The sequence below is a fragment of the Sciurus carolinensis genome, chromosome 12, assembly GCF_902686445.1.
Source record: "Sciurus carolinensis chromosome 12, mSciCar1.2, whole genome shotgun sequence".
Classification (NCBI taxonomy): domain Eukaryota; kingdom Metazoa; phylum Chordata; class Mammalia; order Rodentia; family Sciuridae; genus Sciurus; species Sciurus carolinensis.
The window spans coordinates 4386662-4400066 of NC_062224.1; the positions used below are offsets into that span (position 1 = coordinate 4386662).

General features: G+C 46.6%; 1 protein-coding gene across 1 annotated transcript in view; it reads left to right on the plus strand.

Moving 5' to 3' along the window:
• Nucleotides 1-13405, plus strand: part of Actn2 (actinin alpha 2) — a 58351-nt gene that overhangs the window by 22221 nt on the left and 22725 nt on the right. Inside the window, exons 2-8 of the mRNA XM_047520302.1 lie at nucleotides 379-493; nucleotides 1472-1591; nucleotides 2167-2253; nucleotides 5012-5099; nucleotides 6678-6756; nucleotides 9396-9477; nucleotides 13066-13151. Coding sequence (XP_047376258.1) covers nucleotides 379-493; nucleotides 1472-1591; nucleotides 2167-2253; nucleotides 5012-5099; nucleotides 6678-6756; nucleotides 9396-9477; nucleotides 13066-13151 — 657 coding nt within the window. The remainder of the gene's footprint in view (nucleotides 1-378; nucleotides 494-1471; nucleotides 1592-2166; nucleotides 2254-5011; nucleotides 5100-6677; nucleotides 6757-9395; nucleotides 9478-13065; nucleotides 13152-13405) is intronic.

The window sequence follows — 13405 nt, forward strand, 5'->3', positions numbered from 1 at the left end:
CACCCTCTGTTCTAAAGAAAGACATTTGAACATTATTATTTTTATTGTATGCAGGGAAGAAAGCACATCCTGATTTAGTCCTTAGAAAAAAAGAGCTTTCTCAAGGTGAAGGTGTAGGTGTCAATCAGGGGCCTTGGTGACCTGAGACAGAAAACCCTCAAGTCAGAATAGCAAATGAATGAGTTGTTGTCTCTAAGGAGGAAATTTTACTAAAATCTTACTGTTGGGTTTCCAGTTCTTTTCATCAAATTCTTCCATCTGTGAAAGACCCCAGCTCTGCAGCCTCCTTGGCCCTCTGAGGTGTGGCGGGTGTGAGTGTCCATGGTGAGGGCGTCTGCCCATGGGCCTGTGCTCACCTGTGTCTGGTTTCTGTTGCAGACCTTCACTGCCTGGTGCAATTCCCACCTGCGGAAAGCTGGCACTCAGATTGAAAACATTGAGGAAGACTTCAGGAACGGCCTTAAGCTCATGCTGCTTTTGGAAGTCATCTCAGGTTGGTGTACTCCCCAGTCCTGTACTTTAATGTGTAATCACTAGGTAAGCATCTCTTTAAAGATGATCACAGCTTAAGTTCCTTTGAACTTGGCTGGGCAAGAACATGGTATTCTGGCAAAGGAACATTTCCAAAGAGCAGTCTGCCTGGAATAATTTTTTTGGTTCTAAAAAAGGAGAGAATTCTGTTTAAAATGGACTGATTAAAATAATGTTTATGCAGTCCTCCTTGAAACAAAGAGAAGGAAAAAATGACATTTATGTGACTGCCCATCCTGCTGCCCTCCCCCGTTTAGTCCAGCTCGCATGTGTTCCAGAAGTCATGTCGTAGCCAGAACACCCGTGCGTATGTTAGCGGGGCTCTTAAAATGCGAGTTGAGATCGCTGGGGATCTGATTGCCTGGCTTCACTTGACTGGTTAGACTTGGACTGGATGGATTACCCTTGGAGAGGTGTGAATGGGAAGGAGGATGGCAAGTCTGCCCTGGTCTATATATCTTCATAACCAGATGTCTAAGGCGAGTCCTGGCAGCCAGCTCTGAGATGTGAACTGGGCCACCCCACTTCCTCTACCAGCTAGCCAGCAACTGCGAATGCTCTAGGGACGCTCACCAGCTTCTCTCTTTACGCGTATGAAGTTTGGCTTATGGGCCAAATGAGACTCTTCAGCAGATGGATCCTTAGTAATGTCGCTCCCTGCTGGTCTAACTGGCTTTGGGCCAGTGTTTCCTCTACCCTGTGATTAGAGAAACTGGGGATGTGTCACAAACACTCAAGTGACCATTTCTGCCTGAGGAATAACTGGACACTGTGTTTTGGCATCTTGGGTTTTGGGGTTTGTGTTTTGAGATGGGACCTCACTGTGCGGCCCAGGCTGGTCTTGAGCCCTGGGCTCAGGTGATCCTCAGGGCTCTGAGTTTGTGCATCTTGATTTGTACCAGGGGTAACTCTGGCCCCACTGTGCTCATTCATCCTGCAGGGGAAAGGCTGCCCAAACCTGACCGGGGCAAGATGCGCTTCCACAAGATCGCGAACGTCAACAAGGCTTTGGATTACATAGCCAGCAAAGGGGTGAAACTGGTGTCCATCGGGGCTGAAGGTGAGAGGGGCCTGGGACCTGTTGGCCACTGACCTCAGTGTGAGGGTGTGGCCTATCCCTTGAATTCTCTCCTCCCTCCCACAGTATTAGAGTCAAAGATAGCACCACATCTTCTTCAAACCCATTACAGGAGTGAGAAAGAATTATATATCCCAATTACTCTTAATGAGAACTAATTACTAGGAAGGAAGTGGCCTCCTGGTTCTCAGTGGGAGTTTGGGGATCTGCAGAAGTCCAGCAGAAACTGAGACTGCCAGGACCTCATTATGCACAGCCTAGTAAGAAGGATTCGAGTAGAGATGGGGCTGTGTTCTCTGAATTTGATGATTTATGGTCTTTAAACTTTGGAAATTCCTTAGTGTTTTTCATGATAATGCATATGCAAGATTTGTGTTTATTATTAACTCAGAATTCATTTAAATTGGAGACACTTGGTAATGAATACCACTTTTATAACCAGACACACTGTGATGCTTATAAAACACACTGGTCTTTCCATATGTACATTTCCTGTTAGCTCTGAAGGAACGAGCTGTGTCCTGAGTGGGTTCCCTTGTTGACCTTCTCTCATACAGAGATTGTTGACGGCAATGTGAAGATGACCCTGGGCATGATCTGGACCATCATCCTTCGTTTTGCCATCCAGGACATTTCAGTTGAAGGTAAAACATGGCTAAAATCTAGCCCTGTATGGTGGGAATTCAGGTTGCAAATTAAAATTTGAAAAGAATACAGTGATGTTCAACAGTCATGTGGGTGAATGAAGAGCATATAAGTTGGGTTTTCATCAGTTTTATATTCATGTGGGGAAAGACCCTGGAGTACTGTTCCGCTCATGGGGGCGGAATCATTTTGGAAAAGATGAGCACATGTTCACTGCAGAAATTTTTTTAAATGAGCATTTGTTGAACTTTTTTTTTTTTTTAACTGTTTATTCTAGTAAAATCACAATGATAGTAGAGTTCTGTTTGGTTTTTGGGTGTGTGCGCATGCTGGGGATTGACACTGGTGTCTTGTGTGTACCAAACTAGGGCTCAACCACTGACCCCGTGGCAGAGTTCCTTAAGCTTATACCTATTAACTCTATTCTTTAGATGCAAAAAAAAAAAAAAAAAAAAAAAAAAATCTATTAGCAATCTTTTTGTTATTTTCCTCTCTCTCTCCTCTCTCTCACTTTTAAAATTTAAATGTTTAAACAGTTGAACCAACTCTAAAAAACAAACGTTATTTTTAAACATCTTGTTCACACTGTTGGAGTAGCTGGGCTCGCAAATTCTTTTTTACCAACTGTTGTAGGGTGAATTTGACCTCAGGTTTTTTCTGATTGATTACAGATTTTAAACTCACAATAATATGAATTTAAAACTTACTTTTATTTCAGGTGAATGGTATTATCCATTAGAGTATCCCCAGAATAATTATTTACATGTCCCAAATTAGATAGTCAAATCACGGGGGGTTTTTGTTTCTTTGTTTTTGTTTTTATTTTTTGGTACCAGGGATTAAACCCAGGGGTGCTCAACTACTGAGCCACATCTCCAACTCTTTTCATTTTTTAATTTTGAGATGGGTACTTATTAAGTTGCTTAAGCCCTCTCTAAATTGCTGAGGCTGGCTTTGAATTTGTAGTCCTCCAGCCTTAGCCTCCTGAGTGACTGGGATTACAAATCAGCTTTTTATAAAACGCTGAAATAAAAGAATGTAGTAATTTGCTCTTCACAAGATTAATAATTGAGCATTAAAAAGTAATCATGTCATTCTGGGCACTGTGGTGCATGCCTGCAATCCCAGCAACTCGGGAGGCCGGAGGAGGAGGATTGTGAGTTCAAAGCCAGCCTCAGCAACCTAGCAAGGCCCTAAGCAACTCAGTGAGAACTTGTCTCAAAATATAAGAAAGAAGGATGTGGCTCAGTGATTAAGCACTCCTAGGTTCAGTCCCAGTACCAATAAATAAATTAATTAAATAAAAAATAAAAAGTAGTCATTTCATGAGCAGAGTACCTAAGTCCCTTCCAGGACATGTTCTTCAGTGTCCAACACAGTAGATAATATTGATTTGCCAGCATTTTTATTTGTTTCAATTTTATGGATTAATATTTAATTCCTATAAGTCTATGGAAAATCATCTTTGTTTTAATGATGTATTTTATGTAGAAAAAGATACTGTAATTAGAACTAAATTTTGGGGGGAAACTAGTTTCTTTTAACAAAATGATAGGTGACATCTTCCAAGAAAGTAAAGGAGAGGTAGGGATCGGAAGGTGCCGGTGCTTGGTCCACAGAAGAAGTGCAGGAGGTTGCTAGGGATGCCCGGACAGGGCATGGAGGCAGCAGGATGGCTAAGGGACCCCCAGCCTCCTGGAGGCCTGGGCAGGAAGGGGAGGGAGGAAGCGTGGGGCGGCAGTCACTTGCTGTGGGGCTCTGAGGTTGGCCTGACCTGTGGGGAGGAGGCCCCAGGCAGGCCAGGTAGCCTATTTCCACTGCTGCTTCCCACTCGTCTCTGCCTGGAGCTGTTCTGGGAAGTGGCCGGGTGGCACAGTGGGCACACAGGTCTCATGCAGGGGCTGCCACTAGTGAACCAGTGGCCTGTCCTTTTGTGCCCTCAGGAAGTCATCAGCACATTATCATGTCCACCACAGGTGCTGGTGGGTTTTATAACTTAGTTAAAACTAAGTGACCAGACTGGACACTTACCAATAAAACTCCATTGAAATCCCAGGGTGAGGGAACAAAATTGAAACATAGAGACTTCTGAAATTCCATTTACCTAAGAGTAGGAATTATAAACAGGATGGACAGGTTAGTTGTTCTACAGTATAGTATATAAGTCTGTATGAGTTGTGGTGCAGGTTGCTTCATTTATTTATGCTTTTTGGAATTGTATACATAAACATTCAGCCAGTGCAAAGAATCAGGCTGCCCTACCAGACTCCTCCCAAGGAGACTGCGCCCATATCTAGCTCTCATAGTACTTTAGGTATGCCGTCAGTCAAGAAGCAGGGCTCAACCTGTGGCATCCTAGTCTCCATAGCCTGCCTTTTCACTCTGGACAGTCCCCAGTCCAGAATAATTGATATCCCAGGGTCACCTCACCTAGTAAGGACCCTTCACATTTTTTCAATTATTTTAATTTAATCTTAAAGAGGATAAGTTACCAGTCACCCTGAAGTCTGGCCATGGTGGTTTTTTATGCTGTGATCTTTGGCTGCTCCTGCATTGTCCTTTTGAAATCTCTTACAAGTCTTGAGAAGCTCATCCCTAGGATCAGGGTTCCAGCCCCACCTGCTTGCAGAGGCCGGGAGAAGAGCTGCTGTGTTGGTGAGCAGCCTCCTGGGAGGCCTCCTACAAAAGCAGGTGGAACTGGGCGCACTAAACAGGGAGTCCTTCCCTGTGGCATTCTTTTCTTGGCTCTTGTTACAGAAACATCTGCCAAAGAAGGGCTGCTGCTTTGGTGTCAGAGGAAAACCGCTCCGTACAGAAATGTGAACATTCAGAACTTCCACACCAGGTAAGCACAGGGCCTGCAGATCCTTCCCTGCTCCCTGGAATCCACTGGCTGGGAGAACCACTTTGGTTTACGCTGGGGTTTCCCTCCTCCTGTCTGGCAGTTCTTGTGTGAATGAGAACCGCGGTGTAGAATTCTTGATGTTCAGGATCTCCCAGAGGAGAAGGTTCGGTGGAGGTGCGGGACCCTCATAAGGCAGCCCTGTGTTTACAAGCAAAGGGCCGGCAATGCTGGAATGTGGGGGCTCAAGAATGCACCTCAGTTAGGCTTCACCTGCTGCTGGGAGAAGGCAGCAGGATTGGTGGTCTCTTGTCAGTGGCAGGTGACACCCTGGTAGACTCACTGCACCCTGATTAGCCTCGTGCCTGGCATCAACTTTGCTCCTCCAAAATACAAAAGAAGTAGGAATATCACTTCTGCAAAGTTACAGGGAAGGAAATGGATGAAATGCTGACAACCCGTGAGCATGATTCGCACTCTCTGCAGTCTTCTTTCTCATGCATTTTTGTCATCACATGTATGTGGGAGAGTTGGTTGTACACTCACCCTTCCAATGGTCGGTTTCCCTCAAGTACAAATGGGTCTGTGGATTGAGAGAGGAAGGACAAGGGTGGGTTACAAGGACCCATTGGGAGGTTCTTACAGCTTGACGGATATCCTGAGAGGGCCTGCCGGGTGTGCGCTCTGAGCCAGGTGTTTGGAGCACAGAGGGGAAGGCTGCCTTGTCCCTGCTGGACTTGTTTGGCAGATGGGAGGCCAAGGCAGGGCGGGGCCTTTTGCCAGAGTCCCAGGCTTGCCTCCACTAGCCTTCCCGCTTGCCTTTTGCTGACCCCAGTTTGTCACAGGCCATTCAGCAACAAGGCCTGGAGGCTTCCACCAGGGTCTCTTCCTACCCCCAACCCTGCAACACAGAGCTCCACACCCTACCCTCACTGACCCTGCTGTCTCCTGCACGCACCAAGTTCAGCATTGGCTAAGGAGTGGTCAGGGCTGGTGTCTGCGGGAAACAGCCTGGAAATCAGTATTCACCCTGTTCTTTGTGTGTCCCCTTACTTACATGCCTTTGCCTTAAAAAGTAAAGGAAAGGGAGAACAATGCCCAGGAGCTAATGGTGGCTTTTGAAGTGTACCAGGAACTCAGTGGGAATGTCCCCTGGACATGGTCGGAGGAGACATTCTTAGGGGTTTTTATTGGGCAACCTGGGTTAAGGACCAAAGTAGGGAATCAGGAAAGGAGGACAGCTGGGACTGGAAGGGCAGGCATAGCACAGGGTCATCTCCCTCCTGTGACTGTCTGCACCAGCTCAGGCAGGACTGTGCAGGAAACAGGGCAGGATCCCTGGCAAGTCCTGGCCTATCACTGCAAATGGAAAGGAGGGGAACAGGATATGGAAGCGTGCACTGCCCGGGAAGAAGATGGGCACGCCAGGGACCACCAGTCACTGGGTGGGGGAAAGGGGAAGGTCCCCTCGGCGCACTGAGTCTGAGTCGGAGGGAAGGCCAGTGTCCTGCTGAGTGGAGCCTGTGTGTTGCTTTCTCTCCATTAACCATGTTCCTCTTCTCCCCCATGTTGGTTGTGAAGCTGGAAAGATGGCCTTGGACTCTGTGCCCTCATCCACAGACACCGGCCTGACCTCATTGACTACTCAAAGCTTAACAAGGTCATTCTGGGTTGGCCCAGCATGCAGTGTCCCCACCCTTGTGCTCAGCATGTGATCCTGAGAATGAGCACATCAGTACTAACTAGCAGAGACCCAGTGCTGCCCACAGAAACCCCCCTGGAAAAGCATGCCCTCCAGCCAGCCTTCCTGGGATGCCAGTGGAGGGCAGCCAGGAGCACACGCCCTCGTCTCTCAGGGAGGACGGCACCAAAAGCCAGGCAAGGTCTCCATGCTCCCATCAAGACACCGGTGATGATTGGTCTGACTTCCTGGGAAGGCGGCGTCCGTGTTTCTTAAAGATCTTGTGTTCCTGGAGTGTAAGAATGAGCACTGATGCCTGCATGTGGGGCAGGGGCAAGTAGAGAAAGGCTCAGATTCTCCAGGCCTCTAAGATTCCCTTTACCTCTCTGAGGATTTAGTGGCAGGCATATTTACTCAGAATTAATTAACTTGTTTCTCACACAAAGGATACATCCTATCTCACTATTGGTACAAGTATTAGAAAAGTTTTGGGATTTTTGTTTTGTTTCACTTTTTTCAGATAATTGGATTTAGAAAACTAATTCTCTCTTTGAGCCTAAAGTTTAGTGTGTCTAAGTCATAGGTGTGTTTTCTAAATCTTTAAGAACAGTTTGCAGTGTAACTAGAGATACAAAAAAGAAATCAGGGCCCAGTCCAAACGCATGGTGTGTGCTGCCTTGGAAGTAATGACAGGTGAGGCCGGAGGCTGGGAACCTGGCCACACGCTGGCCGCTCCCAGCAGGAGTCCCAGCGCATGTCCTCCTCGGTGCTGGTGTGCTTAGCTGGCCATTCACTTGTGTTGTGTGTTTGGGTGTGGAACCTGCCCCTGCTGCATGCTGTCCTCACCTGTGTAGCACAGATAGTTGTAGGAAGCGTCCTGGCTTCCCACATCTTGTTGCTTGCCCACCACCCCTTCCCCAGCCTGCCGCCATGGACTCTGGGAAGCACATGAAGAGCCCTTACATCCCAGATCCAGACTATGGCACTGTGGTGGAAAAGGGAGCTCCCCCGGCCCTTCAGTGTGCATATTATCCTGAGTTCTCCTGATACGTTTTAAACATTATGGACAATGTACATTTTTTCCATAAATTTCTGTTGCATTGGCAAAATGAAGAAACTGTACTAGGCTCAGTTGTTAGATAGACTTATTATAAACTAGCAGCTTATGGTCAGTGTTTATTACAAAAGGTCCATAGACCTGTGGTGATTGGCCACCTGCAACAGATGGAAAGTGACAGTAACATGATGGCAGCTAACCTTTACGTGGAGCGAGGTCAGACCCTGTTGTAAACAAACATGTATGCATATGTGTACTCATGTATATGTATGTATGTAAAATCACACACACTTACTTATTCATGCCTCTTTCCAAAGTTGGTGCTGTTTTTACCCCATTTTTGTAGACCATGAAAGTGGAAAGCTCAGTAACATGCCCAGGGCCCTTTGGCCAATAGCTGAGTTAAATACTTAACTGCTGCATTTTATCTCTTTATGTTACAGTCTAGATGAGATAGCTTTTCCAAAGTCTCAGTCGTTGCTCTGTGTTTTTGATGTTGAAATTTCCCTTAAAAATTTTTTACAAGGAAGAAATTTATACTCCCTAGTTGGCTTCATCAACACATCATACAATATGCAGGTGAGATTCGCCACCTGAGACAACTGCTGCCAGTCAAGTGCTTACATGCTCTATTAAAATCATATTTAGTTCACTTTCTTTTTTGCCTAAAATAATAATATACTCTATGAGGCCAGGAAGCTGACACTGGTGTCTTTGTTGAGCACACTGAATGTGTTTTTAAATATCGCACTAAAATGATGTGCTCATTGCAAAGCATCGCAGTTCCCAGAATGTTCAAACAGCTTTGCTGTTAAGGTTGATGAAAGTCATTCTTGGGTGACACTACTTTTCATTTTTATTTTTCTTTTTTACCCCCATCCATTTCAAATACACAAGTTAATTCCTTAACAGATGAGAAAAATAGCTTGGGTCTTTTAGTTTCTAAGTATTTCAGTTCTACACCTCAGATTAAATTTATTTTGTATTACATATTTAACCAGTTTCACAATGAAAGATAAATGTAGTCTTTAGAAAAAAATCTCTTTACAAATTCACATACAGTTTTAAGATTTTGTAATTTTTTTAGAATTTAACCCCACAGAAACATGATTTTTGTTCTTCACAGCTGCCGGTAGCCTCTTTGTGAACTTAGTCTCACCCAGCTCCACCTCCCTCACCCCTTAGCTCTTTCATTTTTCAAACCAACCTGTTGGAATAAACCTTCAAGACCACCCTGTAGATCTGGAAGGCGTGTCTTCCTTGGTCCTTTGGGCAGAATGGAGATTGTGTGGCTTGCAGGCTGGGACACATGCCTGAGGTGCTCGTCTTTCTTCTGGGTGCAAGAATCCCTGACAGCCTGCCTCTTGTGCTTGTGTTGTGTGGAGTGCAGTGTGCGCAGGTCCCGTGGTTTCTGTGACTTTGCTCTTTCTGTCTCTGAGGTAGTGGGTGAAAGGCCAGGGGTCATGTGGGTGGTGCAGCCCTTCCCAAGGTGAGGGAAGAAGAGGCGCTGTCCCTGAGTTCTGCCTCAGTATTTTAAAGAGCTGGCTGTTGTTTTGTGCAGGATGACCCCATAGGAAACATTAACCTGGCCATGGAGATCGCAGAGAAGCACTTGGACATCCCTAAGATGCTGGATGCTGAAGGTGAGACGCGAAGCGTGTTCATCGAGTTCTAGAGGATCCATGGATCAAGAACTTTATGCTGAGTTACAGCGGAAGTGCTTGTGATTCCTGACAGACTTCTGTTCCTAGCCACATGAGTGTTAGAGAGTTTTACATTTAACTTGTTCATATGTATGTATTTAGCATCCTGCTCAAAAACAAGTCAGCAAAATTATAGTGAAAGGATTTGGCAAAAAGTTCAGCTTTCGCTCAGAAGCAGAATGCTTTGGTTTATCATTTTTTAAAAAAGACTTTCTGCATTAACTTTTTTTTACAACATGATGTACTTTCCTTAACCACATAGAGACAAGTTTAGCAAATAAATCTCTCTCTGACATACTTTGAGGGGGGACCCTTCCTTGTAACTAGAAGTCGCAGAATTTAATGTGGAGCATTTAGCCATCAGTGTACCAGCCAAACCTTCACATCTCATTTTTAACCAAACTAAACTGTTTTGTTGGATCTGAATCAACTTCTCCTTGTGGTGAGTGCCCATGAGCTGTGCCTGTGGCACTCCTTCCAGCACCCACTTGAGGAGCTTCATGTTCATCCGTGAGTCACTCCCGCTCGGCACACACTGACCAGCCTCAGAATGAGAAGGACCCTTTAAGGGGTATCTGGAGGCAAGGGAGAAGTTCAGCCCCAGAGGGACTCAGACTCAGACTTGGCTTTGTTATTATTTTAATCCCTAATGGTCCGTTACTTAGGAAAAGTAAGCAACTTGATTGTAGTTAGTATGGATCTTCCACTTTTCCTTATTTTGATGATTGGTAGGGCTGCTGTAACAAATGACCACAAACTGGGTGGCTTAAAGCAAGAAGAGATTGTTTTCCTTCATAACTCTGTGGTCCATAAGTCTGAAATCAAGGTGTTGACAGGATCCCCAGACAGCCCTTGGCTTGTGGCAGCGTCAGCCTAGTCCCTGTCCTTGTCTTTACAAGGCCTTCTTCTGTGTCTGTTTCTGTGTGCGCTGTCCTTTTACAAGGACACTGGCTGGAACCAGGCCCTCATGGCTACAGCCTGCCCTTACCTTCACAGATCTCATCTGTAGAGGCTCCCCTTCCAAATAGGGTCATGTAGCCGTACTGGAGGGTAGGGATTCAGCAAATCTTTTGGGGTGACACATTTTGACCCATGATTGTGGTTCTGCACTCAGGACTCCACTGTTGCCCACTTATTAAACTCATTTCTGGTGCTAACACTTGAATGCCCTCTTTAGAATTCTTAGTTTTTCTAAAACTCTTTAGAGTTAGGTAGAGAGTCAATATGACAATGAAGTAAGACAGCAAATTTCTGTTTACTATTTGCCCATCTGCCCCCTCCAAAATAAGTTCCTCTTTTGTGTAGTCTCTCTTTTGACTTCTCCAGTGGTAAATAACCACCCAGGGTTCCTGAGTCAATAGCCAGGACACATCAGCAAAGCCACATTGCAGCTCATTGATGCCTCCCTGGTTCCCTGAACTGAGGCAAGTCCCGGTTCTCCTCGCTGACTGCTTATCAGCACCGCCGCCACCGTCCAGGCTCTGGCCCCTGCCCAGGTTCTCTTTCACTTCTTCTCTTGGTCTCTGGGTCCTGGCCTGGGTGTCTGTCCTCCCCATGTGACTCTTGTGGCTGATGGGCCTTACTGCCATTGGAGTCAGTTCTTCCTCCTGTCTTCCATTACTGTTTTCTGTCCTTCCTTTCTAATGGATCAGAAGAATGCTAGCACATTGCCGTGTTTGTGGAGTAGTTGTTCATGGGATCCCCAGGCGAACAGTATGGAATGGGTGCCGAGTGCGCGGTACTGTAACTGCCAGATGGAAGGACCCACCTGTACCCTTTGTCCTTGGCTTTGACCCATGGGGCTGGGCTCTTCCATGAATAGAGATCCAGGTCTCTTGCCTTCAGCTCAGGAATCCTCTTGGAAGACCCTGCTGACTTTAGGTTTTGTTACTTGTGTTGGTCTCTGAACCTGGGGAGGGATTTTCTTTCCTTTTTTTCTGTTTTTTGGGAGGGTACCAGGGATTGAACTCAGCCTTCCCAGGAGGAAATTTCAAGTGGCTAATGGGCCTATTCACCCATGGACTGTACCTTCAGTGAAAAGCGAATTCTTCTCATCTGAACCATCTACCATAATTTTAAGAGGTTGTGAAAATTGTTTCCCTATTTTCCACCATGAACCTATTTGAGGTGAGCCCTGGGTTTGGCTCCTTGTAGACTTGGAAAGGGGTCTGGTTGACCCTGGGCCGTGAATGTAGTAACAGGATGTCCTGGTGAGTGTGCTGGAGTTCTGGAGGCTTTGTTCTGGCCATGGATGTGACCTTCTTGCTAGTGTAGGCTCTTCTGGGTGGCCAGGCCTTCTCTGGCCAGCTCTTCCACTTCCCTTGGCAGTTCTGAGAAGTGTAGAGTGAGAACTTCGTGATATGACTTCTTTGACTTGAGCCAAGATTTAAACAGCCCCAGTGGGAAGTGGGGAAAAATCCTGACTTCCGGAGGAAGTGCCTTCTGGGCCTAGAACATCCATGTGGTTAGCCGCCTTTCTCCATGCACACTTAGCACACTCTGCCAGACCCAGTGAGAGCCTTGGTGACCTGCGCTTCCTGTTACTGCCGTGCTTGTGCTGTGTGCAGAGGAGAGGCTGCTGACGGGTCACCACTTCATCTCCTGTGTCTGGATTTTTCTCTCCTTTTCCTCTTTTTTCCCTCTCCTCTAACTAAAGAGACCTGTTTGGTTCTGAGGAGGCAGGAGTTTGTCTTTTGTACTCTAGGTTTCTTAGAAACTTGTTCACACAGTGGCACGCCATTTGTGTTTGTTTTCTGGAAGTTTCTGTATGGTCACACAGTCCCTTGTGCCTTCTGTTGATAGCCTCTGAACCCTGCGACAAAGTTTTGCTGTGGGGATCTCAGGGTGCTGCTTTGGCTTCATTCTGTCCACTGACCGGCTGGCGTTCATGAGCAAGGCTAAGGAGCTCTGTAGCAAAGACATTGTGGCGGGGAGGAGGAAGAGGTGTGCTTCCGGTGGTTGCTCAGCTAGTGCAGGTGGTAGCTGGAGCCTCAGGAGCAAGGCTGTGCCTGCTCTTCTCTTCAGATGTGGTGCCCCTCTTGGTGTCTTCTCTCAGTGGCTTGGTAAGTATGTGGGAGGGTGTGGAGCCGTGCTCTCTCCACCTGGGTGGTTTCCAGAGAACGCCGGCTGCTGTGATGGTGGGGTTGGAGGAGTCCAGGACAGTCTGCTAGTATCTCCAGCATCTTTCAGAGTGACATGCACTCTCCAAGCAGTTTGTCAAGTGGAGTCTCCAGAAAGGGGTGACATTCTGATGTGGCAGCGGGTTCCACGGCCATGCACTAAATGCCCTTTAAAAGCCCATCAGAGGTGGGGAGCACAAGTCCCCAGTTTGATTGCTCAAAAAGCCCATGGGTTCAGATCAGCCTGTCAGGAATCCTCTCAACTGGGCCGTCCTCCCAAGGTCAGGATCCCAGGCCTGTGAAGCACATGGAAAACTGGCCAGTGTGACCCAGTTTGCTCTTCCCTGTGTTCACCCTGGTTTCTCCTCTTCGCCTGTGTGTGTGTCCTGTGTTATTTTCTCCCCCTCAGACATTGTGAACACTCCCAAACCTGACGAAAGAGCCATCATGACTTACGTCTCCTGCTTCTACCATGCTTTCGCAGGAGCGGAGCAGGTACTTGACCCTTGTGCACCACTGGCTGGCTGCTCCGTGTGTACCTGGCATATGTGTGTGTGCTTCACATCTGACCTTGGACTCTTTCTCAGTGTCACATAACAACCTAACACAGCAAGTTCCAGACTGCAGATACTTTGTAATTGATTTAACTACACACTGTTCCCAAAGGGTTTTTATCTCCATTTTTCCTTCTGAGATGTTTCCTTTGTCTCATTAGTCAATTGTGGGAAACATTTTTGCTTTAGAAACAA